At 40.7% G+C, this 25,930-nt stretch overlaps 2 protein-coding genes across 2 annotated transcripts in view; both read left to right on the top strand.

Moving 5' to 3' along the window:
• The window catches only part of pkhd1l1.1 (PKHD1 like 1, tandem duplicate 1), a 46,355-nt gene extending 24,294 nt beyond the window's left edge, over positions 1-22,061 (top strand). Inside the window, 35 exon segments of the mRNA XM_029443143.1 lie at positions 110-266; positions 639-848; positions 1,102-1,231; positions 2,914-3,155; positions 3,810-3,889; positions 3,891-3,947; positions 4,082-5,111; positions 6,100-6,291; positions 6,826-6,977; positions 7,090-7,249; positions 7,939-8,110; positions 9,058-9,146; positions 9,279-9,442; positions 9,902-10,031; positions 10,847-10,965; positions 11,119-11,248; positions 12,198-12,365; positions 12,855-12,958; positions 13,649-13,775; positions 13,898-14,019; positions 14,109-14,199; positions 14,286-14,434; positions 15,001-15,123; positions 15,250-15,361; positions 15,755-15,871; positions 15,976-16,141; positions 16,929-17,161; positions 17,378-17,542; positions 17,651-17,808; positions 17,947-18,082; positions 18,945-19,289; positions 19,419-19,570; positions 19,693-19,839; positions 20,560-20,713; positions 21,469-22,061. Of these exon segments, the coding sequence (XP_029299003.1) occupies positions 110-266; positions 639-848; positions 1,102-1,231; positions 2,914-3,155; positions 3,810-3,889; positions 3,891-3,947; positions 4,082-5,111; positions 6,100-6,291; positions 6,826-6,977; positions 7,090-7,249; positions 7,939-8,110; positions 9,058-9,146; positions 9,279-9,442; positions 9,902-10,031; positions 10,847-10,965; positions 11,119-11,248; positions 12,198-12,365; positions 12,855-12,958; positions 13,649-13,775; positions 13,898-14,019; positions 14,109-14,199; positions 14,286-14,434; positions 15,001-15,123; positions 15,250-15,361; positions 15,755-15,871; positions 15,976-16,141; positions 16,929-17,161; positions 17,378-17,542; positions 17,651-17,808; positions 17,947-18,082; positions 18,945-19,289; positions 19,419-19,570; positions 19,693-19,839; positions 20,560-20,713; positions 21,469-21,716 (6,231 nt within the window). The 3' untranslated portion in view covers positions 21,717-22,061.
• A 639-nt stretch (positions 22,062-22,700) lies between these two features.
• gdf6b (growth differentiation factor 6b) lies at positions 22,701-24,148 on the top strand. Its single transcript, XM_029443485.1, has 2 exons — positions 22,701-23,046; positions 23,256-24,148. The coding sequence occupies exons 1-2, from the start codon at positions 22,701-22,703 to the stop codon at positions 24,146-24,148; spliced, it is 1,239 nt and encodes a 412-aa protein (XP_029299345.1).
• Positions 24,149-25,930: the final 1,782 nt, after the last annotated feature.

The following is a 25,930-nucleotide window of genomic DNA, read 5'->3' as shown; positions in this document are numbered from 1 at the left end:
CTTACTCACAACACAGTGTCCCTTCTATTGCACATGAAATGAGACTGCTTCATTGCTTTGCTTATTTTGTACATGTTTGTGTTAATCCAGTATTTGTGTCTTTCTTCAGGATAATGCAGATTTCTTCTACATTGACGTGTGGTCGTCCAGGTTCACGTGGGGCGGTCTGTCTCCACCTGAGAAGGGCTCGTTTGCCGTCATCACTAAAGGCCAGACCATCCTGCTGGACACCAGCACCCCTGTGCTGAAAATGCTCCTCATTCAAGGTACAAAAAGTACTTTATCATCGATGTTGTGGACATTTTTGCACATTGTGTATTTGTCATGATACAGAAATATATATTTTTTAATTGATTTACGCAAATCTTTTGTATTTGTATAGTTTTTTATTTTTTCTCATTTTCCAGTCACTTCCAAGACTTTTTAAGAAGGGAAATATATTTCAGATACAACTTTTTGGTCTCAAAGTTTGTACGATCACTAGAGAAGTTTTGTTTTTGGCTAATATAGTAAAAGGAAAAAATATTTGTTAAATCAGATATCACATACACATCACACACACTGTACTTGCTCAATACAATATCTTTTATTTTTGCTACCAGTATTAAGTTTGGAACCTCCTTTTTCTTTGTGCTCAGGAGGGGCGTTGGTGTTTGACGAGGCGGACATCGAGCTGCAGGCAGAAAACATCCTGATCACAGATGGCGGACGGCTCGAAATTGGCCAGGAGGGGGCGCCATTCCAGCACAAAGCCATCATCACACTTCATGGAAACCTGCGCTCAACAGAACTTCCTGTTTATGGAACTAAGACGCTGGGTGTCAGAGAGGGAATACTGGACCTTCATGGTATGAACACACAAACATATTCAAACAGATGAAATGATCAACACCACCTTCGTGTCTGCACGCTAAATATTAGCTTAGCTTAGCATAAAGAATGGAAACGGGGAAACTTGTAGCTTGGCTCCGTCGGAAGAAAATAAATCTGACTTCAGCATTTAAAATAACCTGACAGTAATTTGAGTCATGTGAAGGGAAGTTATTATTAGTGACACCTCACCTGCTCCCATCAGTCATTGTTAACAACCTGTTTCTCCAGGTATTCCAATTCCTGTTCCCTGGACCCACCTGGCCCAGACAGCGACCACAGGCTCCGTCACGCTGACTCTGATGAAGGCGGTGACGTGGAAAGTTGGAGATGAAATTGTCATTGCGTCCACAGGCAACAGGTACAGTCTCAATGCTTGTCCAAGCAGAAACCAAAGTTGTCTGGGAAGCTACTTTATTATAACACTGTCAAAATGCAGTAACTACATATTTGTTCAAAATCAAGTGAAGACAAGAAACTGACTTTTTGACATCTTAGTTCAACATCCAAAAATGACATTTTTGTACAAAATAACAGCATGTGAGAACCACCCTGCAGTGACTGCACTCTGGCTGGTGAGAGAGACCAGACTGCTCACAACTTCAGAATGTTTTCCCACGAGAAATAGTAGTCGTAAACTTAGGTAAAATCCATCCACCATGAAGAAGCAGTTTGACGTCACACAGCAATGGAAGTGCAAATTGTAAATGGTAAACCATTGTCCTGTCCAGGCCGCCATGTTGGTGCCCAGAAAGGTTTTTTGGTAGATCTAGCACAGGTAGAGCCGAACATATCCAGAGTATTGGATCATATTTGGTAATTACAAGAAGCTTTATGTGAGATATAAAGAGTAAATTATAAATTTCTTATCATGTATACATCTATTTTTTAGGACAGGACCATTGCCTGCATTTTAATTAAAATAATACTTACTTTTATATAGTAAAACCTTATTCTGCATGTAAATTGATGTCAAAATATGTCGCAAGTTGTATTAGGTAGCTGGTTGAGATAAACAATCTCTGAAAGTTATCTTCTCCACACAAAATGTATTCAGGAAAAAATAGTTAAATTGTGTGCACACATCAGTTTGTCAGCCAGGTTTTTGTTTATGTTTGGCATTGGGCATCTTGAATGCTTGGACGTCGGAATATTTCATATTTCAACCGTGAAAGTCTTGGACTTGGACCACTTTTTCCTGTTTCCTGTACTTGAATAATAAATGTTGACGCTCCAACATCTTACAAATTACTTTTTAGCAACGCATAAATAAAATGGTAGAAAAAAGTAACAGCAGATAAACTAGTCCTGCTAAAAGGTAACTAGCCTAGTTCAGCAGATTAGCAGTAACTTCATGAGGTTAAGAGATTTCATGCTCAAGTTACCGTTAAATCAAATATTTAAATGTATGGAATTAAATGTTCATTTATTCCACTAGCTCATTATTTCATGTATTTTTGTAAGACTTTTGTAAAATGAGTGACAATGATTAATAATCATTCTATATAAGGTTTTACAACTTCTCAGAGTCACTTCAAACTTCAAACCCTTTTCTCTCAATGTCACTGTTTCTGTATTTTCTTCTGTGAGTGAGAACATAAACACAGAAACCTCCCAGGCACGCACACACACACACACACACACACACACACACACACACACACACACACACACACACACACCTCTAGGCTGATATGTGTGTGTGAAGTTGAACACCCCCTCGGGGACAAAATGTCAGGATTACACCTGACATTTACAAAACCTAGTGGAAATAAATCTCAACAGTGCAGCACAAAGTAAACTCTCCTTAAAGAGAAATGCGGGAAGAAGTAACTAACCTTTTAAGTTTAAAGTTTAAGGTATAAAAAACATCAAAATCTCAATATAATGATTATTCAGCCAAAATGTTGACAGGTGGATGGCTTTAAACAGTTAATGTTAAGTCCCCTTTTCAACGCTTTGTCCAATCAGATTTACTGTATCTTGTGTCGACAGTAATAAAACAATGTTTTGAAGGTAGAATCCTGTTATCACTGTGTCCAGGCACAGCCAGAAAGAGAACGAGGTGAGGATTATTGACGCCGTGTCAGCTGACGGTAAGACTCTAACCCTGACCGAAGCGCTCCAGTACACTCACCTCGGGGTGACCGTCACGCTGCCCGATGGTACGGTGTTTGAGGGCCGAGCTGAGGTGGGCCTCCTCACCAGGAACATCTTGATACGAGGCTCCCAACACGAAGAATGGGAGGATACGATCGAAGCCTGCCCCGATGGCTTCAACACAGGTACGGTGTTTTTTGCTTTTCCGATTTAATTACACACTAAAAGTAACAAGTAACGAGTACGAGTAAGAGACATAACGTTGCTGTGAAGTAAAATATATTCAACGACTCAACACCAGTAAAGTGTTTACTAGATTAATTTCTTGTTTTTCTAGACTGGTCTGTCAGATGAACTGAAGACATGAAAATGTGTGATGAGTGGTGTCACTGCAGTCTTAAGGCTGTAGCTAATTATTATTATTATTATTATTATTATTATTATTATTATTATTATTATTATTATTATTATTATTATTATTATTATCGAATAAAACCAAGAAAACCAGCAGATCATTTCTTTTTAACAATGGAAAAGTTCTGGCACTTTTGCTTAAATACTTTTATTCAAATCAATGTATCCACTAATTGTTTGAAATTATAAATATATCTCATCTAACTAATAGTGTGTAATTTAACACAGACACAAAACAGTATATTAAAAGATATGTGTGTTGTTTGCTTGACCCCTACATCGTTTGTACCTGCTTTCCCTAATAACAACATCATGTATATCATCATAGAGCTATGCAGTATTAATAATAATAATACATTTTATTCATCAAGCGCTTTTAAAAGGTACTCAAAGACGCTATTAACATCCTTCTGTCTGTGCCGCAGGTGAATTCGCCACCCAAACCTGTTTCCAAGGACGGTTCGGGGAGGAGATCGGCAGCGATCAGTTTGGAGGCTGCATCATGTTTCCACGCAGCCACGCCAGGCAAGAATCTTGCAGTCGGCAGACTGGAATATGTTGAGGTGAGATGCTTCAACTACTCACTGCTCTACTGAAACTTCTCTTTTTCTTTACAGCTTATTAAAAAGATCAGATAACGGCTGTTTTTATAACCCTCCTCATCCTCACACTGAAACGTTATGCTTTAATGCCACAGGTGTTCCACGCAGGACAGGCCTTCAGGCTGGGACGTTACCCCATCCACTGGCATCTGATGGGAGACATCGACTTCAAGTCATACGTGCGGGGTTGTGCCATCCATCAGACCTTCAACAGGGCCGTCACGATCCATAACACCCACAATCTGCTGGTGGAGCACAACGTCATCTACGACATCATGGGTGGGGCCTTCTTCATCGAGGACGGCATTGAGACGGGGAACATCCTGCAGTACAACCTGGCTGTGTTTGTCAAACAAAGCACCAGCCTGCTGAACGATGACGTCACTCCCGCCGCCTACTGGGTAACTAATCCCAACAACATCGTCCGCCACAACGCCGCCGCAGGGGGCACCCATTTCGGCTTCTGGTACCGCATGCATGAGCACCCCGACGGCCCGTCCTACGACGGAAACATCTGCCAGAAGAGGGTTCCCCTCGGTGAGTTTTACAACAACACCGTGCACTCTCAGGGCTGGTTCGGCATTTGGATCTTCGCCGACTACTTCCCCATGAAGGACGGGGGCTGCCGCTCCTCAACACCGGAGCCGGCCGTGTTCCGCTCCCTCACCACCTGGAACTGTGAGAAAGGTGCCGAGTGGGTCAACGTGGGCACCGTGCAGTTCAGTGACTTCATCATGGTCAACAATGAGAAAGTCGGTATTGAAGCCAAGCGCATCCTTCCGTGGGCCGTGAGCAGCTTTGGCGAGAAAGGAGGGGCGACGATGTCCAACAGCACCATCGTGGGCTACGTGGACGAGCTGGGACTGGGAAGTGACTACTGCACGCACCGAGGTGTCATCGCGCCATTGGACGATGGCCTGAGTGTCCTGAACACCAAGTTCATCAACTTCAACCGGAACTCTTGCGCAGCCATCGGGGTCGCCGCAATCGATGGGAAGTGTGTGAATCGTTGTGGCGGCTGGTCGGTCAGGTTTGCTGGTATCCAGTACTTCAACTCACCCAATAAGGCCGGCTTCAGGTGGGAGCACGAGGTGCAGCTGGTGGACACTGACGGCTCCCTCACAGGTACTCAGGCTTTAGTCTCGTACTGTTTAGATTAGATTTATTATTCTGTTTTTGTTTTTCCCAATCACTTTGGTTGATTTCTTGATTCAGTCCTAATGCTTCATGCTTCAAAAGCCAGTAATTGTGTGAGTAAATCGGCCACCACAATGAAAAGTTGTTTTTGTCATCATGTGAGCCACACAGGTCAAAAAGTTTCAATGTTTATTCCCCATCATGGCCGTCATGGCAGAGACAAACCTCTGTTCTTCTACTTTTTAGTTGACACTGTTTTGTGTAGCTGAATGAGCTTAGGTAAAAGTACAATAGGTAAAAGTTTACTGGCAAAAGTCAATACTTTACAATACTGTAGTACACAGTCCAACGTGTTGCATGTACTTTAAACAGAAAATTCACCTTCGGTCTTTCATATCAACTCATTTATAGTGAAACAACAAAGAAACCTGTGGTAGTTCAGTAAATTACAACACATTGTTCCTCCTGATAGAACGTAACACCACGTCATAGATATTTATGGAATGTACATTTATGTCTGACAGATTTGGATAATTGAATGGATCATTTTGCATGTGATGGCTGTAACAATTAAAGAATGTTTAGAAGTTGTGAAGACAATGTCACTGATAATCAACTCATCCGTTTTGATCAGCAAGCCATGTGCACGTGGTTATTGTGCACATTTTAGACAATTGTACTCTTTTGTGACAACATACGTGCAATTTGCTTTAAATGAATGAGCAATTCAGTTCTGTTGTGAACAGCAAACTAATTGTTCAGAGATTTAAACTTAACTTATTCAAGAATTGAGCCAAAGTGTTTGAGGAAAAAATGTAAAGTATAAGTCAAATGTTATTCTGTATTTTTCTTATTGCCAACAAATCCCATGAAGAAGTCAAAACCAGCAGCACTTCCCTTCCTGAGCTGTAACACTCAGCTCTAAGTCTATGGATTCCGGCGTCTGACTCGGTCTCTATGTCACCCATGTCTCCAGGAACCATCAACAACAAGGTCGTGCCTTTGAGCCCCTTGCTGGACCCCGCTCACTGTTCCCAGAATGCCGCTTGGAGCGTGGGTTTCCCCGGCGCTGTGTGCGACCACACCGTCAACTTCCATCGCTTGTCCTTCAACAACCCGTCACCAGAGTCTCTGAGAGCCAAGGATGTAATCTTAACCAACTCACATGGTATTTAAATACACAGACTGCTTTTATTTCAGTTTGTTGTTGAAGAAGTAGTCATTTATCCGTACTTTTTATTGACCTCTGCTGGTGATTAGTGGGAAATGCAGTCGGGGCTGTATCATGTAAATCAAGTAGTCTGCTTACAGTACGTGGAGAAAAGAAAAGATATTTCATAATGTATCTTTACATTCGGTATTTAAGGTATTTACAGTTTATTTTCAGTCCTGTTAAAAATATAGAAATTCACCAAAGGCTAAAGCCCATTTAGCCCACTACGGTAATCTATATTTTATATACTGTACTGTATTATAGTGTTTTTTAATTATACTGTACTGTAATTTAATTTGTACAATTATTTGAAAAGCGTTTATAACATTCAATCAAATTCAGTAAATAGTGATGCTTTCCATTTCATCACTTTATATTCATGTTATATAAGTATACATTATATATATATATATATATATATAGTATAAATAGTCTAATATGACATATATACGTTGTTTGTATAAGTTGTTTTTGAACTCACTCCTACAGGCTCCAGCGTGGTTCCCTATATGAAGAAGAGAATGACTCATAAACTTGGCTGGATGGCCATGCTGCCCTCTAGAGAAACGTACAACTGGTTCTTTAACGATATGGATCAGATCACCAACATCACCTACGATGCAAAATACTACGGCTTCAAGGTACGTGGAAGATCCTTCACATGATGTGATATAAGCAAACAATACAGACCAGTTTTCTGCCTTTTTACAGTATACTGATGTGTTTTGCTTGTACTTTTCCCCCCTCACACAGAGTGATGAATATTTAATCATCAACCACAACTTGACCCAGAGTCCAAACAGATTCAGCATCGTCGATGAGAGGAACGGCTCGTCCACGCCGCTCACCTTCAGCAACAACAGGAACGGAGACTGGTACTTCGACAACAGCTCCAACAACCTCTACTACATGGGTTAGACACACTTTAATATGGATCTGTTGCCAAATGTGATGATTATTTAACATTGACTGGTTGAAGCTTCATTATGAGCATTTTCTGTTTTTCTAATATTGTAAATATGTTGTATAGACCAATACTGCTGGTCAGACAAAACAAGATGTCACCTGGGCTGTTAGAACTTGTGATGTTTCACTTCTTTTGACATTTTAAAGACAAAACAATTGATGGATTAAAAACAAAAGATGACTTTGTTATTGAACCTCATGGATTTGGCAGCACGACTTTTATATATATATATATATATATATATATATATATATGATATGTTTGTCTTTAAAGACTAGAAACTGATTCATCTGTTGACTTATTCAGCCGTTGTTCTGTTCTTCAAGAAAACAGTAAGCTCATACACATTACATATAATATAATGGTTTATATGGAACATTAGTAGTATTAAGTCGTTAAACTTTCCTAAATATTGCCTGTTTTTATTAGCATAGTTATTGTTATTGGTCTAAATCCACATCTTAATCTCACATTGAGAATTTTCTGAAAAAAACAGTTTTTTTTTGTCCTTTGTTGATTATTTGCCTCGTGATGACCTCAAACTGGAGTTCATAGTTGTCCTTTTATTATTTACAACTAAATCACACGAGAACATTCAGTGATTTTAGTAATTTGACATCGTGTCGTGTCTGCAGTCTCTGGGAAAACGAGCCAGCGGAGGCGTCGTGACAGTGTTGACCGATCCATGATGGACTCTGCGGTGAACTTCAGGGTCTACCGCTGCTTCTACCCCAACTGCATCGCACCAACACCACCACCCCCCGCCACACTCGCCCCCTTACCCACCCGCCGGCCTGACAACTTCATGTACGTTAAACCCCTCACTGCAACATATTGTTCATGAGCAGGAAGAAACTCATTCAAACTCTCTAGCTATATTTGAGCAGTAGTAAATATGAATAGTCAAATGTACTAAAGTAAGTGTTAAAAGTAAGAGAACTCATTTTGCTGTCATCGTGTTATTATATAATCTGCAAAAAGCTCCAACTTAATAACATGACATCTCTGTTTATAAGTGAATTTGCAGTTTAATTTCAATATTTAACTTGATTTTCATTTATGTTTTGTAGAAATTGGTGTCTGTATCTTGAAACAAGACAACATTTTGGCAAGTCTAAAGTAAAAAGAAAAAAAAAGAAAAGATATTTGCACATTTTGAAATGTCTTTGTCACTTTAAAAAAAAGAAATGTTATAAAAGCAGCATGTTTTGAATTAAAAATAATGACAATTAACCACTATCTGCAGCTGTCCGGGAAATGTAGTGGAGTAAAAATACAATAATTCTCTCTAAAATGTGTGAAATAGAGGTGTAAAGTGTGTAAAGTAAAAGAAAATGGTATCTCAAAAATGTACGTAAGAGCAGTACTTGAGTAAATGTACTTAGTTACCATTGACTGTTGATTTTAGATTTTCTTTACAGACTTTATTAATAATTTTTAACGTTTACAAAACAATAAAATACCCAAACATGTTGTCATTAAAATGGGAGTTATTGTTGCATTTAATGCAAACAGTGTTGATTTAAAGTGAGTTACTACTATTTAAAATATATATATATTTGTCCCCGGTGAACAATTTCTAGAGGTAAGTGTAACACAATATAAGAAACATGTAAAGAAACTACTCTACAGGCAGACCGCTCTACCACACGAGCAGTAACCTGGAAGAAAAGTGGCAATATATTTTATTTCTAAAATATATAATATAATCTATAAACGCTAAAATGTTTTCGTTTGTGTGTGTTTCTCTGTAGTCGGTGGTCTGATGACGCTTTCTGGACAAGTTCAGCTGAAAATAACTTCACTGCACCAGCAGAGGGCGCTGATGTGGTCATCCCAGCAGGTGATGTCGAGAAGAACACAAAACAAATTCTTGAATTAGTTCACAATTACATCCAAGGAATCAGTTAGAACCTGATTTCATATTAGCGTCCTGTTGTATTCTAATACCTTTGTATCCCGTGTCAAACCACAGGGAAGTGGGTGGTTTTGGACAGCGACACTCCTCCCCTCAACAAGCTGACGGTCATGGGAGTCCTGGAGATCCCCGACCACATGAACAGCTCGTCCTCCAGACAGTCTCGGGCTGCGCCTGAATACAGCACTGTGGTGGTAGACGCCGTCTACATCTTCATCCAGGTCAGTTTATGTCACAACTTAATTATTCTTATTGTCTAAAACACTTTTTTGTTCCTTATACATCAAATAACTCACGAGATGCTTTGAACAGATCCTCTCTATTGTCCCCTGCAACATTATCAGTCAACATTGTAATCATGATACATAATTGATTAATTGTGCAGCCCTACTGCTGGGTAGATAGAATAATAACACATTATGATTTATTAGCTGTTTTATATTTTGTATTAATAATCTGAATGTGCAAAGTAACTATAGCTGTCAAGTAAATGCAGTGGCGAAAAATGAAAATACTCAAATAAAATACCTTAAAATTGTACTTAACTGCAGTACTTGATTACATTCCAGCACTGAAGTCAACAGATACTCTTAGTAAAAGGAGGTCAGACACAGTTTTAATGATGGCTGTAGCCGCCACAGGATGTTTAGTGGCCGATGTTTGCGTCTCTGCTGTTTCAGGGCGGCAGGCTGATTGCAGGATGGGACGACGAGCCGTTCAGAGGTCAGCTGCACATCAGACTGAGAGGGAACCACCGCACGCCGGACTGGCCTCTGCCCAACGGGCCCAACCAGGGGTCCAAAGTCCTGGGTGAGAAGACAGCATCCGAATCTAATTCATCTGAAATAACTAACAGAAATGTTCATGCAACTTGCTAGAGTATTTTAAAATATATATATTTTCACATTTGGAGATCAACGACATTGTCACACTTTTATTAAGTTTACTATATAAGTATGTTTGTGACATTTTGTGCAACACATACTATATTTACAATATGTTGTAGAATATTCTGCCATACTTTATATATTATGAATATAACTACACACTGTATATGTTGACCCTTCCAAATAAAAATAATTAAATAATAATAATCATTAAATGTAAAAACAGGTTTACATAAAATGTAAAATATTTCCCTACAAATTAAATGGGTTATTTTTTGTTTTTATATACAACCAGCTTATAATATATTAGACTCATGTTACTGTCATTTAATAACTCATAAGGCCCCCTTGGGGTCGCTGACCCGCTGTTGAAGACCCATGATGTAAAGAATTATATGAAGAAACATAACACCAGAGTAGCTAAGAAACCAAGGGGAGTTCACATACTACTACTGGATTCCTTCAAATCTAAAACACTCTAAAAATATGTTTTATATATTGTAAAAACATATATTATTATTATAAATAAATACCCTAATGAAGTTTCCATTTTCATCATAACCTTTTCAGAGTGTGTGATTATTTAATAAAATGATTTGACTGAGCTCCATGAAAAAGATGATTAACCTGTCGATGCTCCATTTATCACCCCAAATCCACCACACCAGCCCAGAGGGATGTTCTGTACGGTGTCACGTGTTTCAGAAGTGACCCGGGTTGTGTTTTGTTGTCCCACAGGTGTGTTTGGGACTCTGGAGCTCTACGGACTCCCTCACAATGTTTACCACACCAAACTGGCTGCCACTGCTGACGCTGGGTCCAACACTCTGAACCTGTCGCAGTCCGTCGACTGGCAGGTCAGTGGGCCTTCTTTACTATTAACTCAGTGTCTGTGTATTGAAATGTAGATCAAATCATTTATTGATTTAGAGTAAAAAATCTAATAAAACTTCCGCGAGAGCTAGTACTCAGTGTTTACATGTCTGCGTGTGTGTTTGTCGTGCGTGCAGGTTGGAGACGAGGTCGTCATCTCCACCAGCAGCTACAGCGCGTGGGATACAGAAAAACATCACATCACGGCCGTATCAGCAGACGGCCGCATCCTGACCCTGAACCAGCCTTTGAGCCACACTCACATCGGTCAGTTCTTTCTCTGGAGCCGCAGAAGGATGTTAAACATACATAAACCGTTGTTGACTTTAACATTTGAATTAATATCCATGTTGCTACTTGCCAGCTGATATGTCCCACTAGATATTATACTTTACTACTCACATGATTAACGCTTTAAGTTTATGTGAACTTCTGTTTCCAGAGATTGTTCTGTGCAAAATCAAACATCTTTAATAGATGTGTAGTATGTTGTGGTGTGTATTTGTATTGTGTTATATTGAAATCAATGCTGAATATAGTTCATTTAGTATTTATAAGTACTGTATTGAAGTAGAAATGTGAGGATTTCCATTTTCTGCTATTTTATACTTCTACTCTATTACATCTAAGAGGGAAATATTGTAGTTTTTACTCCACTACATTTACTTTAGTAACAAGTGTGCAGATTCAACTAAATGATGATGTAATATTATAGGTTGAGATCAAACTTTATTGATCCAGCAGTATATAGTAAAAGAAAATAAGCCCCGCCTTTACTAGCTGCAACTTTAAAGTGATGAACACATTAATGCATCACTAATTATAATTCAATATACAATATTCTGAAATGGGACGTTCTGCATAAGGAGTGCTTTTATATTTGACACTGTGTGTGTGCGCGTGTGTGTGTGGGCGTGTGTGTGTGTGTGACAGAGCACTGGGGAGTTTAGCAACTTTATAAACATTTCAGAGATTCAGAAGCTCTCGGTGCGGCTGCACTAAAAAGTCGCTAAGCGCTCATGGACACTTAGCCTAAGTTATTAATAATAATAACGTCAAGGTTAGGAAAGAGCGTCAAAGTATTCGGTACAGTAAAATAGCAAAAGCAGCACTTTTACCTGACACAGTATTTATGCACTGTAGTGTTACTACTTTTACTGAAATAGGCTTGTTTTCATGGCGCTTGTCTGACCTCTTGCTCTCTCTTTCTCTTCAGGTGAGACTCACTCTGGCACTTCGTTCTCCTACACTCTGGCGGCTGATGTCGGTCTCGTGAGCAGAAACATTAAGATCATTGGTCAGGAGTATGCAGAGATGATGGCGGAGTCGTTCGGGGCCAGACTTTTGGTGAGCACCTACTCCTGGGACGGAATCGACTATAAAGGTAAGCAGAGTAAAGAAAATGAGATTTCCTTTCTTACAGAATGGTGTGTTGGATTATTCAGATGGAGTGTACTTACTAAACTGGAGACCTTTGTGCCTCTCAGGACAGTTAAACCCAGGAACTGTTGGCAGGGAAATAGTGTCGCAGCTTTTCTGTTTGATTGTGCTGTATGTCTTTTACCTTTGTGTGTTTAGCTCAGCACAAACTGAGGATTTTATCATTTATTAGATTTTTACATTAAAAAAAACTACCGGTTTTATCTGCTTATACTAAATATTTTTTTATAATTCATTTACTGTTTAATATAAGACAAATGTACTCGCCACAAATCATGTTTTTATTGATTATATTTTCCTCTGATTTATTATTTGAGCATTTTATTATTCCTTGTGTAAGGCTCGATGTATTTACTGTATTTTCAGCCCTGGTGTGGCTTTGCATCTATTTACATTTAAACACATTAAGCACATCATTGTTTTATTCCTAAAGGCAAAGCTCAGATCAGAAATGTGGAGTTCTTCCGCTCTGGTCAGGAGGGCTGGACCGACTACTCCGACCCTCGTTACTCTGTGGCCTTCCTCAACCTGGGAGAGGTACAGCCGCACGCACGCACATTAAATCCTAAGGACTACAGCGCTACATTCATATAGTCAAACTTAACTGTGAAGGCAACTATGGTGCTTTGGATTAAAGAGTTATCTTAATTGTATGTATGTTAAAATTTAAATTCAACAAAAAATGAACGTCCTTCACACATTTCTTTTAATATACTTTTACATTTCATCACAGATTGAGCAGTAGCATCCAGCATATTGGAGAAATAGATGATGATAGATAATTATGGCTCTGGACTTGATGGATCTTTTAAGTTTTTATAAAAAAAATATTTTCTTTTATTCGGTCAAATTAAAAAAACATTATAATATAAATTGTTGTTCCTGCTGTTTTATTTTTTGTGAGGTAAAAATGCTTTAAACACATATGATGCCCTAATTATTAATTATGCTTGGACCATTTTGCATATATAATAGAATCAAATAAAATCTGTGTTTGCTGCTGGCCGTGGCCCACCATTAAGTTTCAGTTTTGGCCCCCCAGGGTAAAAGGTTCTACATCATTTTACTGGATCACAGAACTGGAGAAGATCTTTATATTCTATCTCCTGTAACATTCAGCAGGAGTTCACATGATCACTCGGCGCTGAGCGTCGTTTACTACAGTAAAAAGTATCCATTCAATTTGTAAAACGCAAAATGAATATAGTTTTTTTTTTCTGTTGAAAGGTTTCAGGAGAAGACTCGTACATTCAGGGTTGTGCTTTCCACGACGGCTTCTCTCCAGCCATCGGAGTGTTCGGGACGGAGGGAATGAACGTTGACGATAACATCGTCCACCGCACTGTGGGAGAAGGTAAACACTCAACTGTCTAAAGGATTTACACATGCTGCCACATTATCCAAATTGAATACGTCCAGTTTAACAAAGTGAAATGATTTCCTCCGGCACTAAAGTATTAACATCTCGGTTTGCAGGTATCAGAATTTGGGGCGACAAGATAAAAGTGAGGAGGAACCTGGTGATGATGACGCTGTGGCCTGGATCATACCAGGACAGAGAGGAGCCCTTCAACTACGCCTGGAACGCTGCCATCGAGGTCTGTCCTCTCAAAACCAAAATACAAGATAAAACACTCACGCTGTAAAAATCTGTTGCTGTATTTCTGATGTGTACTGATTCTCCCAGGTCAACGAGGGGACAAATGTTGTGCTGCAGCATAACATCGTGGCAGGTTACGAGAGAGTCGCTTATCGCATCGATGGGGAACCATGTCCAGGTAACGGGAAATTTAACCAACAAATTGAATGAAAGTGGTCATAGGTTGGGTTGTATTTCATAAAATCTTGACTGTGACTTCTGCAGGTTATTTGAATGATAATGAGAAGTGGATTGACAACGAGGCTCACGGCGGTCTGTTCGGAGTCTATATGAACAAAGACGGTTTGCCCGGCTGCAGCCTCATCCAGGGCTTCTTCGTCTGGAGGAGCTTCGACCACGCCATTTACTTCCAGGTTCCAATGCTCAACTTCTTCTATTTCTGACACTTACCTTCATTGATGTCCTTAATTCATTCAATGTTCTGACCGATCAGTGTCAGGATCGAAGAGTGTTTCATTAATCTGGGACTCTTTTCACCAAATTTGCTACGTGAGATCTTTTGCCTTTCCGCTTGTTTGGACATGTTTCACGCCATACTTGCAAGTCATGCGTGAGCCTGCCAAAGCCTTGCAGAACTGGCTAATGTGATGCTGCGACCATTTGCAACGTGTGTTTCAGCAAATAGGGGACTGTTGGGGGTTGCTGAGGAAGAGAGAAAATAACAACTCTTTCTTCTCTCTTTTTAAGAAACATTATGCGTTTATATGTACGTTTATGAATTTTGATATATTTTGGAGTTATATATCTGAAACGTTGGTCTTGATATCCGTGTGTTTTGTTCAATTAACAGACGAATATATTTGTTATGTTTTGGACTCCTGAGGAAACCAAGAGCAGGAGCGTCGCGATTAAAAGCTCGATCGAGATTATTCTGACTACAGATCAACACCTTCCTCTTCCTCTTCCTCTCCCCTCACAGGTCATCATGAGTGTTATTATTGCCAACGTGACCCTGGTGGACAACGGGCTGGGCATCATGCCTGTCATCTACGCCCCTCCTTCTCTCTCTCACGCATACTCAGATAAAACTGTACATGTTCAGGTGAGAGGACTTATTTTGCTTCACGCATTCTTAGCTTTTACTTTCCGCTCATATTTATCACATATTATTTAGTTATTTACTTTTACATTGACAGATTTCACATTCCTCATGCTCATTTTTTCCCAGAATGCCTTGGTTGTTGGCAGCAGCCCGAGCTTCAACTGTTCAGCCACTTTGCCCAGCAGTGACTTTAATATGGCCAACAGCAAAAACCATCGAGCCCCGAGACCTCTCACAGGTACAGCACAAACACCCTGATGCTGCCAGCACACCACATATCGCTGCTACTAAGTACATCGATGGTTTTAATGTAGGATACTGTGACATTTTCATTCCTTAGGCTGAGAGAAACTGGCATACAGGGTTGCAACAGGCTTTTTGAAATCACCCATGTGTAAGTGTGTGAGCTCACGTCCTGCTGATAACTCCGAGATAGAGATTTGTGTTGATACAAAAAACTTTTTTAGAATGAAAAATTTAAACCTGGACATCTGGATCAGAAAATCTGTTCTAATCGTGTCATTTTCATTTCATTTAGCCGGCCAAGAATGTGATTGAAGTGTTGTATGTATATGCATGCTGGCAAAACTGAAAAGACTCCTTATTATGTGACTGTTGTCACTCTGTACAGGGGGCAGATCGGGAATCTGTTGGCCGTCTTTTGCATCTGGACACAACTCGGCTCCAGAAAAACCACATCATGTGAACATGAACTACAATGCCATCAATGGACTGATGACAGTCAAGGGTGAGTTCAGGCTCTGACTGTTTGGGAGTAGTCGGGAAGTTTGTCATTGAAAACAATCTGCAGATCATATTGCTTATTCGTCATTTCTCTTGCTTCCTCTCCAGACACGACATTCGTTGGTTTCAGAGACGTTTGCTCCGGCGAGACAAATGTCATGTTCATCACCAACCCGATCAACGAGGACCTGCAGCACCCCGTGCACGTCTCAGACATAACGATGGTTGACAGCACAGAGGAGGCCAGAGTCTTCGTCCACAGGGCTGATGTGAGGTAAATCACTGCACACCCACAGATACCAGGCTGGCAACATCTACCATGCAGAAAAGCATTGATACAATTGGAGACACTTCACCTGGATGAGCCTCCAATGCAATGACAACAGAGGAACATAGAAACAAATATGTGATTTTAGTCTTAAAGAATGATCAAATCAAAGCAGTGTTCATTTCCATAACGACAACTATGACGAGACGTCATTGCAGACGCACCACTGATGAGCACAGTCAGGAGGACTCGGAGCAGAGCTGCATTCTTAATCATTCATCAGAGAATGATACGATAAAACCTTGTGAAATAAGTTTGACTAAAATGACAAAATTATTGGTTTTGGCCCGACTGACTGAAATGTTCAACATAATCTGATGATTTAAAAAGAACATTTGACACATGACTAAAATTAAGACTCAATGAAAAGTAGCTGATAAAATTAAGAGAGAGAGATTATGACTAAAATATAAATATAATATATAAATATAATACCTTTTGTGGACTAAAAGTTTTGAGTTGTCATTGATTTATATGTGACTAACACTAATAAGCATTTTCGTCTAAATAGTAAGATAGTAAGTATGTTACACATGTTAATTTCCAGATGTTTATGTTCTGTTTCCTTTAATCTGACAGTCTCATCAAAGCCACATTTATTAATTGCTGCTATTTAAATGTAGCATTTGAACTGAAAAATAAAGGTGGATCTTTACACAAAACATTTGAAACAATCGATAGAAGTTTTGTTCTGCTGTTTTGTGCGTGAAGAAAATGTTTTGTTTTGCTTCAGTAAAGCGAACCCATCCGACTGTGTGGACATGGACTGCGATGCGAAGAAGAAGACCCTGCTGAAGGACTTGGACGGCTCCTTCCTGGGTGCAGTGGGAGCTGTGGTGCCTCAGTCTGAGTATGAGTGGGGGGGCGATGCCAGGAGAGGCCTGGGAGACTACCGCATCCCGAAGGTCATGCTCACTTTCCCCAACGGCAGCCGCATCCCTGTGAACCAGATCGCTCCACACAAAGGTGACGAGACCGATGGAGGGAAGAAGAGATCAATACTGAACGCCTTATTATAGTTTATAGTTATAGCAATAGTTTATTGCTTTGATGAGTCAAAAGTGTTATAGTTAAAGATCAGAGAGAGCAGAAGGTGGTTAAAGCTTTGCTGTCCTGCCCTTCTGCCGACACGTGCATCAGAAAATTAACTCAGTTTTAAAAACGTCGTGTTTTGGTCCGTAGGCGTGATCAGGGAAAACTGCACGTATGTGAGTTCGTGGCAGAGCTACAAGTGTTTCGGGCTGAACTACAGGATGCTGGTCATTGAGAGTCTGGACGCTGACACAGAGACCAGACGTCTGTCCCCCGTCGCTGTGCTCGGAGACGGATTTGTGGATCTGATCAACGGTGGGTTGTGTCCTATAGTTCTGAAGAGATTAAAACCCAGAAGAAATAAACGAGTTAAAAGAAGAGAAAGATTGTGCCTCTAATTCAGTCGTGTGTCTCTGCGTCCAGGTCCTCAGGATCACGGTTGGTGTTCGGGCTACACCTGCCAGAAGAGAGTGTCTCTGTTCCACAGCATCGTGGCCACCGGGCACTCCTTCGACGTCTTCTTCTCCAGCGTCAGCCCTCAGAAGCTTCGCCTCATGATACTCAACTCTGATCCATCTGAGGTCAGTGCGCAGCCGGGAGTAAACTAAATAAAAGTCAACAACAATAATGTTTTTCAGTAAGAATTATTTAAATATGACAACATGTACCATGTAAATCTTTTTTCCACTGACACACCTTCTGTTTTGTGACACGTGCAGAGCATCCTGGTGTCAATTTTCTACTCCAAGCCGCAGCGGTTGGATGTGTACGTTAATAACATCCTGATTGCTCCGACTAACGTTAAGTGGAACGCTGACCAAAGCGATTACACCCTGAAGAAGCCCATCCGTCCAGGTACTCACGCTTTACACACGCAGATAATGTGATTGTAAACTATCTACAGTATAATGGTATTATGTTGAGTGTGGCGAACATGTAGTTTCTTTCTTTGTATTGATTACGTTGTTTGTTTGTTTGTTTGTTTGTCTCAAACTCAAACAGCTGAAGCATCAAAGTTTTAAGATATGGCTACTTTTTTATTATTATTTATGTAAATGGTTTTAAAATCTTCTTTTGTATATCTCCTTGACATTATAGTTTTGTATGTGATGCGTGTCGGCTGGTGTTACAATGTGTATGTGTAAAAAGGGTGTTTGTGAAAATGTTTTTTTAATTTATATTCTGAATTCTGAAATATATGTTTAAATATATAAGGGATTATGATATAAATAGACTACCAAACTTCTACTACTTTCTAGATTGACACATTTTTCCAGCACAAGCACTTGAAAGCACCGTCACTCTTTTTGATGCATTCCTTTCTTTTTACTGCATTAAGAAAAAAGCCTTATTTTTTTTACAATCTGAAAATAGATACTTTAAAGGTTTGTAGCCATTTACTGAAAAATCTTTACACAAAACTTTTGTTTCAATCATTTTCAAAGCATACCACAAATGTTATGTATTTGCAGGTAATGTTGACGATGCGCTTATTTTTTTATTCGACGGAGAGATTGAGAATTTGTGTGTGAGCTCTAACAAATAATCCAGAACTGCCTAATCTTCCACATTTAAAGGAACAATAAAACAATAATCAATAAGGGTTAAAGTTATTGTTTGTACTCGGATGAATCATGTGTGAGAGGATGTCGGTGAAACAAACTGAGGTTTAAGTTAAATCCAGAAGTCATTTTTCTGTTTTCTTTTGTTCCTCCAGGTCAATACACCCCTCAGCTGAATGCCACTGTGGGCAACAACTACTTCGACCAGGACTACAAGATGCTGAAGGTCGTGGTGAGAGGCTCCCAACCGGTGGAGATCCGAACCTCCCCGGTTCTCTTCATCTCCTTCGAGCTGCCCGCCATGACCGAGGACGAGTTCTTTGGAGAGAGCCTGATCCAGAACCTCGCTTTGTTCCTCAAAGTTCCCCCAAATATGATCCGGATCACCAATATCATCCGGGAGGATGGAAGCGCTCGGCGCAGGAAGAGATCCACGGGCCTGAAGGTAGAGGTGGAGATCAAGAAACCTCCCGTCCAGCAAGCCAGCAACACCACCAACGGTTAGTGGAAGTCTCCTTTCTGTGCTGATGTTTGCACTTATATTGTATTTACAGACTTGTTTAATGTCTAATATGTGAACATTGACCTATAAATCCAGTAACACATCTCTGTTCTCTGTGTCTTCTCAGATGACGAGGACTTCACGTTGTTGAAGAGCATCGCCGATGATCTGGGTCGGGCAGCAGTTTCCGGAAACCTCAGTCAGTCCATCGGTTTCAACGTCTCTTCCATGGGCGTCATTCCGCCTCCACCTCCTTCATCTGACCCCGACTGGAATGAGGTGAACGTCAAGACTTAATCCTAACAACTTCTGCAGAGTAAAAACTACACAAAAAAACAATTCCTTGCCTAGTTTTACGCGAGTGCTCACTGGTTCTGTGGTTTTCTACTTTTAAATCTCAGGAGGCCACAGGAGAGGTGACGAGGAAAGAGCCTACAGTGAGCTACGTGTCCAGCGTCAGCGACCTGCTGCTGATGAAGGAGCCCATAGCCGGGGTGTTTGTGGGTCCTCTGTTCCAGCAGCCCAGCCTCATGGCTGTGGATGAGCAGGTGAGGCAATGATGCATCTGCAAACATCAGTCCCCACTGCACAGTTGACATGAGCAGTGATTTATAGCAACTGGATATTATTATTCTGTTGCAGTTCAGTTAAGACGTCGATCGTGAACCATCCCGGTTTGAATCCAGCTGGGGGCCTTTAGTTGCATCTCATCCCTCATGTCTTGTCATCTCTACTATTTGCTATCTAGTAAAAGCATAAAATAAATCCAACAAATACTAATTATTAAAAAAACATTTGGTTTAGAGGTTGTTTATCCTCTTATTTGAGGAAGGTTTTGGGATCTTTGGACTGATAATGAGTAGAGTTGCTTGTTGGCTCGTTTCTGTTTTATTTCTTTTTGATTTAGCGTGGAAATTCTGCATTTCCCATGACTTTTTGTAAACCTAATACAATGCAACAAGCAATTCACTCTCTTTTCTCTCATTTTTGTCTCCTCGTTTTCAACTTTGCTACCATTTTTATATGCAAAGAAATTCTCCCTAAACCTCTATAAATATCTTATTGTGGATCAAACTGACTTGACTGCCAACATTAAACTCAGTTCACATTTTAGAATAAATGTGGAGTCATCAGGTTTGAACTCCCACCAGAAATAAAATGTATAGGATGGTAGAGAATAAAGTCAGAAGTGAAGGAGACACACAAGTTTTAATGTTTAGTTAAAGCAGCAACTGTCTGTAAACGCTGACCTGTGCTGTTGTCTGCAGGGTAACTGTGTCTCTGTGGGAGTGACGACTCTCACTGTAACCGCCAGCCTGAAGGACTCCAGTGGGAACAGAGTCGGCGGGCTGGAAGGGAACACCACCATCCTGTTCAGCACCTGCTGGGCAAACTTCACCGACCTGTCCATCCTAGACAGCGGTACGTCTGCATCTCGTAATAATCGGTTACTCGTTTCCGTCATTTTTAAAGCAAAAAAAGCAAAGAATTCTCTGATTCCAGCTTCTCAAACATGAGGATTTGCAGTTTTTCTCCATTTCACATCATTGGTAATGAAATATCTTTGTGTTTTGGACTGTTGATCAGACAAAACGAGCAATTTAAAGACTTCATTAATATTCACTTTTCTGTTTCGTTTGCTTAATGGGTCTAGAATGTTTCTAATTAGTGGGTGCCAGGAATGTCGGCATATACCGGTACTGACGATAACCTCTTCAATAAGTTATGTTTTGAGTGTGATTAATTTGACAAAAAAGATACAAAATGCACAACACACAAAGATAGCAGTATTATTATTATTTTTTTCAAATGTTCTATAGATATTGTGATAATATCCTTATCATTAATTGATAATCTGATATCATTACAGCCCTAGTGGTTGTCTTTTTTTTCAAATGTGTTTGTCCATAGTTTCAGTCTGCAGATGAATTTCTCTTCATTTCATATGCTTTAATGTGCTCGTCCAATCTCCTGTGGGAGGTGCCTCCTCGCTGAGCCAATATCCAGTTATATATTTCCTTACCGTTATCAAAATAATATTTACAGAGTTGCCACAATCTTCAGGAAATACTCCCAGGACTGCAGTCTTGGGTTTATTTTAGGATATCTCAAAATATTATTATATATTTATTTATTTTTATAAACAGAAAGACTAATGCCCTGTCCTCTCCCTGCAGGTGAGAACCTGACCATGGTCTTCACTCTGAAGCAGTGGGGCGCAGAGTCACGCGCCTTCTCCGTCAAAAACACTCCGACCACCCAGGCCCCATCGACCAGCAGCAACGTCACTGCCCCGTCCACGGACGAACCCACCACCGATGAGAGCATCTTCGGCTCCAGCACCGTGGTGACTGCCAACAGTTTGTGTCTGGTCAGCGTCATCTACGCCGTGGCCTGCTGCTCCGACGGCATCCCCATATGTTAGAGAGTTCTGTGAAGTTAAGAGGATAGAAGTCTGATGAATAAAACAAATCCTTGAATATATTATGCACATGGCTGGTTTTTCTTTTTCTGTGGATGGGGTTCAAATCATATATATTATATAATATAATATTATATATAAGTCAAATGCAAAGCACCCTCCGCTCTGTAAAGATGTTTTGTTGTATTATGTGTAAATGTCTGTTTGATATGATTACTCTCCAGATGTTCTATTTGGTGCTTAACTCTGTAACAAGATGAAGGAAGACATGATGTACGCATTCTGTTGATGATTGTTTTGAAACTATATTCTCTTTTCAATAAATTCTATTTTTCATTGATAAACACATCTTTATTGCATCAGTGTTTCTCTTCATTAATCCATCACGTTTTGCAACGCTGAGTGAAGTCTCTGTCCATGGTGCTGAAGGAAGCTGATTGGCTAAATGTTTCCTCTTTTTGCACCCGGGCGATATGTTTGCGCCTCGCTAGAGGGCAGGAGACTCCGTGCTAAACCCAGAATTCATCATCCACTGAGGCGTAGTTGCAGTGGTATTTTAAATCTTCCTTGAACAGAAAAAAAACTTCCAAAAAGGGAGACAAAAAAAAGTCCAAATGAAGAGCCATTTTGGTTTTGTGTGGAAACTAAAAGCGAGTGTCCGCGAATGCACCAGAAGTTGACGAGCGTCCTTTCAGCGCACATCTGCCTCCCCGGGAGGGAGGGGACCGCCGGCAGAGGAACAATTAGTTTTACAGCCTTAATTTGCGCCCTCCATTTAGCCTGAACGATAACAGTACAATGTGGGCGTGATTTCGCCCCCTTTCTTTTTTTTTTTTGCTTTGCACCGCCTGTCCTCCGGAGCTCTTTGCGAAGCTCCAGCCACTTGCTGCAGAGTGGATGCAGAGTTCAGCTCCGGCTTTGCCCGTGGTCCCCCCCCCTCCCACCGGCCACAGCTCAGGCTCCGGCTCTTCAGCACGAGACCAGAGGATGGATCTCTATCACTTCGCTTTTCTCTGCGGGGCTCTGCTGTTTGTTTGGGAAATCCCCTGTTTTCACACTCTTGCTATTTTCCCTCCAGCTTCCCCGAAGAGCAGCAAGGTCTCGATGATTTTTGATAGGCAAGAAGCTTCTAGGTATTTCAAGGAGTTTCACGCGCCGCGATCCATCGACAGAAACAATAAAGCAAAATCTAAAGACTCCATTGAGCCACATGACTACATGCTGTCTATTTACAAGACCTTCTCCACGGCGGAGAGGCTGGGACTCAACGCCAGTTTCTTCCGGTCCTCTAAAGCCGCAAACACTATTGCAAGTTTTGTAGACAGTGGACAAGGTATGTGGACCTTAACTTCGTGTGTGTATGTGTGTGTGTGTGTGTGTGTGTGTGTGTGTGGGATTGATTGAACACTAATGACTCATATTTATAATCCCAGATTAATTCAGTGCAGGCAATAGTGGGATTTTTCAGATTCCACATCTCTGTGGTATGCACATCGTCTCCGTGAGAATGCTGTTTTAATGCTGTTTTAATGCTTTCCACAGATGACCTCCCACTCTCCCCTCTGAGGAGACAGCAGTATCTGTTCGACGTCTCAACACTCTCCAAAAAGGCGGAGGTACTGGGAGCCGAGCTCAGGTTATACACCAAAGTGTCTGGGAATTTCAGGATATCGGAAACAGAACCTGTCGACATCCAGCTCCTCTCCTGCCACGACCGGCAGCTGCTCAACTCCAAAACATTGGACTTGCAGGATTCCCAAAGGCCGAAGTGGGAGGTGTTGGACGTGTGGGAAATATTCAAAGAGCAGCAGCACCTGAGCCAGGGGAAGCACTTCTGCCTGGAGCTCAGGGCCATGCTGGACAACCCAGAGAGGGAGATGGACCTGAACCTTCTGGGCTTGCACAGGCACAGCAGGCCTCAGCAGAAGAAGACCATTTTAGTGGTGTTCACCAGGTCTAAAAAGAGGCAGACCCTCTTCAGTGAGAGGAGAGAGGGGAGAGCGTTGCTTGGTCTGGAGAGGAAGGCCAAAGACAGGGGCCCTGGTGCCAAAGCCATCAGGAGAAGGAGGACGGCTGCGTCCAAAACCCGCCACGGGAAGAGACACGGCAAGAAGTCTAGATCCAGGTGCAGCAAGAAGCCGCTGCACGTCAACTTCAGAGATCTGGGCTGGGACGACTGGATCATCGCCCCGCTGGACTATGAAGCGTACCACTGCGAGGGGGTGTGTGACTTCCCCCTGCGCTCCCACCTGGAGCCCACCAATCACGCCATCATCCAGACTCTGATGAATTCAATGAACCCCAGCAACATGCCGCCCAGCTGCTGCGCCCCCTCCAAACTCAGCCCCATCAGCATCCTCTACATCGACTCAGGAAACAATGTGGTGTACAAACAGTACGAGGACATGGTGGTGGAGTCTTGTGGCTGTAGGTAGTAGCTCTGGCTTCACTTTTACAGCCTCCTTGTTCGTCAGGCTCTCTGGTTAGTGGGAACAGCATTGCTTTATTTATTTGGCAAGAAAAACTTAGTGATGCATTTCTGAACCATGCACCCAACAAGGTCATACCTCAAACATTTGCTTTGCTTTTTTCCGGCCACTTCCATTTCCTACAGTGACATATTCCGTATGATAAGGTAAACTTATATCTTATCACATTAACTCTATATCTTCTGTGTCACCAAATCCAGAAAAATGTTTAAAAGAATAGTTCAACATATTGGCAAATACACTTATCCACCTTCTTGCTGTGAGTTAGATGAGAAGATTGATACCACTCATCTGTCTGTTCGGTCAATATGAAGCTACAGCCAGCAGCTGATTAGCTTAGCTTAGCACAAAGACTGGAAACAGCTAGCCTAGCTCTGTCCATAAAGGTAACACAATCTTGCTAAAAACCAAAACCATTTGTAAACTTTGATTTTTGTTTATGTTTAAAGCTGCTGGTATGCAGATTCTTTTACATCTGGAGGCTAGCTGTTTCCCCCCGTTTCCAGTCTTTATGCTAAGCTAAGCTAACCCGCCTCTTGATTGCAGCTTCATAATTACCGTACAGACACGAGAGTCATATTGATCTTCTCATGTAACTCGCAGCAAGAAGCAAATATTTTCCAAAAATGTTGAACTATTCCTTTAAAGGAGACACATTAAATATTCCCCATTTAATGAAAATTTATATTTTTGTGTTAGTAAAATTATTGCCAATGCAAAAATAAAACAATTTTCTGCCACTTCTCATCCTTTTACCACCCACTGATTGGCCCGTGGGACACAAGCACTATGTTAGACTTTCATGGACTGCTAGTACTATGAAAGTTACATGAATATTAACATTTAATATATGTCATGTTAGATTTGACCCAATGTAAACCAGAGTATACAACAATGCCATCGTCCTTTATAACTTAATGTCTAAATTAATTACAAGGTTATAATGTTCAAACATGGTGAATCAGTTTTAATTTAAGACATTGATAACACTTTTGTGGCCTTTAGAAAAAAACTAAATGATAACCTTCAGGTGAACCATAATGGACGCCTTGAGTGACTTCTCTGCCAGGATGAAAAAGCAGATCTTCAGCACTTGACATGGCCTACGACTCAGGGAACGTCCTCGAGTGCTGGAGACAATTTGAAGTCCTTTTATTCAGATTGAACCACCGTCAGTACATTTCCACCAAAACCGGCGCAGGGTTTCTCACCAGTTTACTTGTTCGTTGAGGAGATACATAATTTTGTCTGTGATGCACTGATGTTCAAAGGTACCATGTGTAAATATTTAGAAATAATAATTTATGTTCTATGAATAAGTTATTTCATTTTTTATTGTCCACTTTGTTCCGCTACAACTTTCGGCATGAGTCACACATCTGGATGTTCAGGTTCAAATAAACACATATGGGTAATGTTTTGGTAACGAAAAGTGACAGCTATGTTCTGCTCACAGACTGTGAAATACGGTTGTATTATCAGTGTTTTTGTTGTATATATACATATGAAATAATTATTCACCAAACACAAAAACATTATCTGTGTTTGGCAAACTCTTTTTTTTAGGCTATACTGTTGTTTAAAACATTAGTAGCAGATTTTAGCCTCTTATATTTTGTTCTGCATTATTTACTGGAATCTGAAAATAATATATTACACTGATTGATACTGACTGTCTGTGCGATGAATGGATAATTCAGTGTCCTCTCTTTGCGCTCCTGCATCAAA

Source organism: Cottoperca gobio, chromosome 11 (assembly GCF_900634415.1).
Source record: "Cottoperca gobio chromosome 11, fCotGob3.1, whole genome shotgun sequence".
NCBI lineage: Eukaryota > Metazoa > Chordata > Actinopteri > Perciformes > Bovichtidae > Cottoperca > Cottoperca gobio.
The sequence above is the reverse complement of the archived record's forward strand: the minus strand, read 5'-3'. Positions and strand labels throughout refer to the sequence as shown.

Excerpts from the sequence above, each read along its gene's own strand:
- gdf6b (XM_029443485.1), top strand. The coding sequence starts at position 22,701 with ATGGATCTCTATCACTTCGCTTTTCTCTGCGGGGCTCTGCTGTTTGTT. Across the intron at positions 23,047-23,255 it reads TTTTGTAGACAGTGGACAAG|ATGACCTCCCACTCTCCCCT; the intron begins GTATGTGGACCT and ends TGCTTTCCACAG.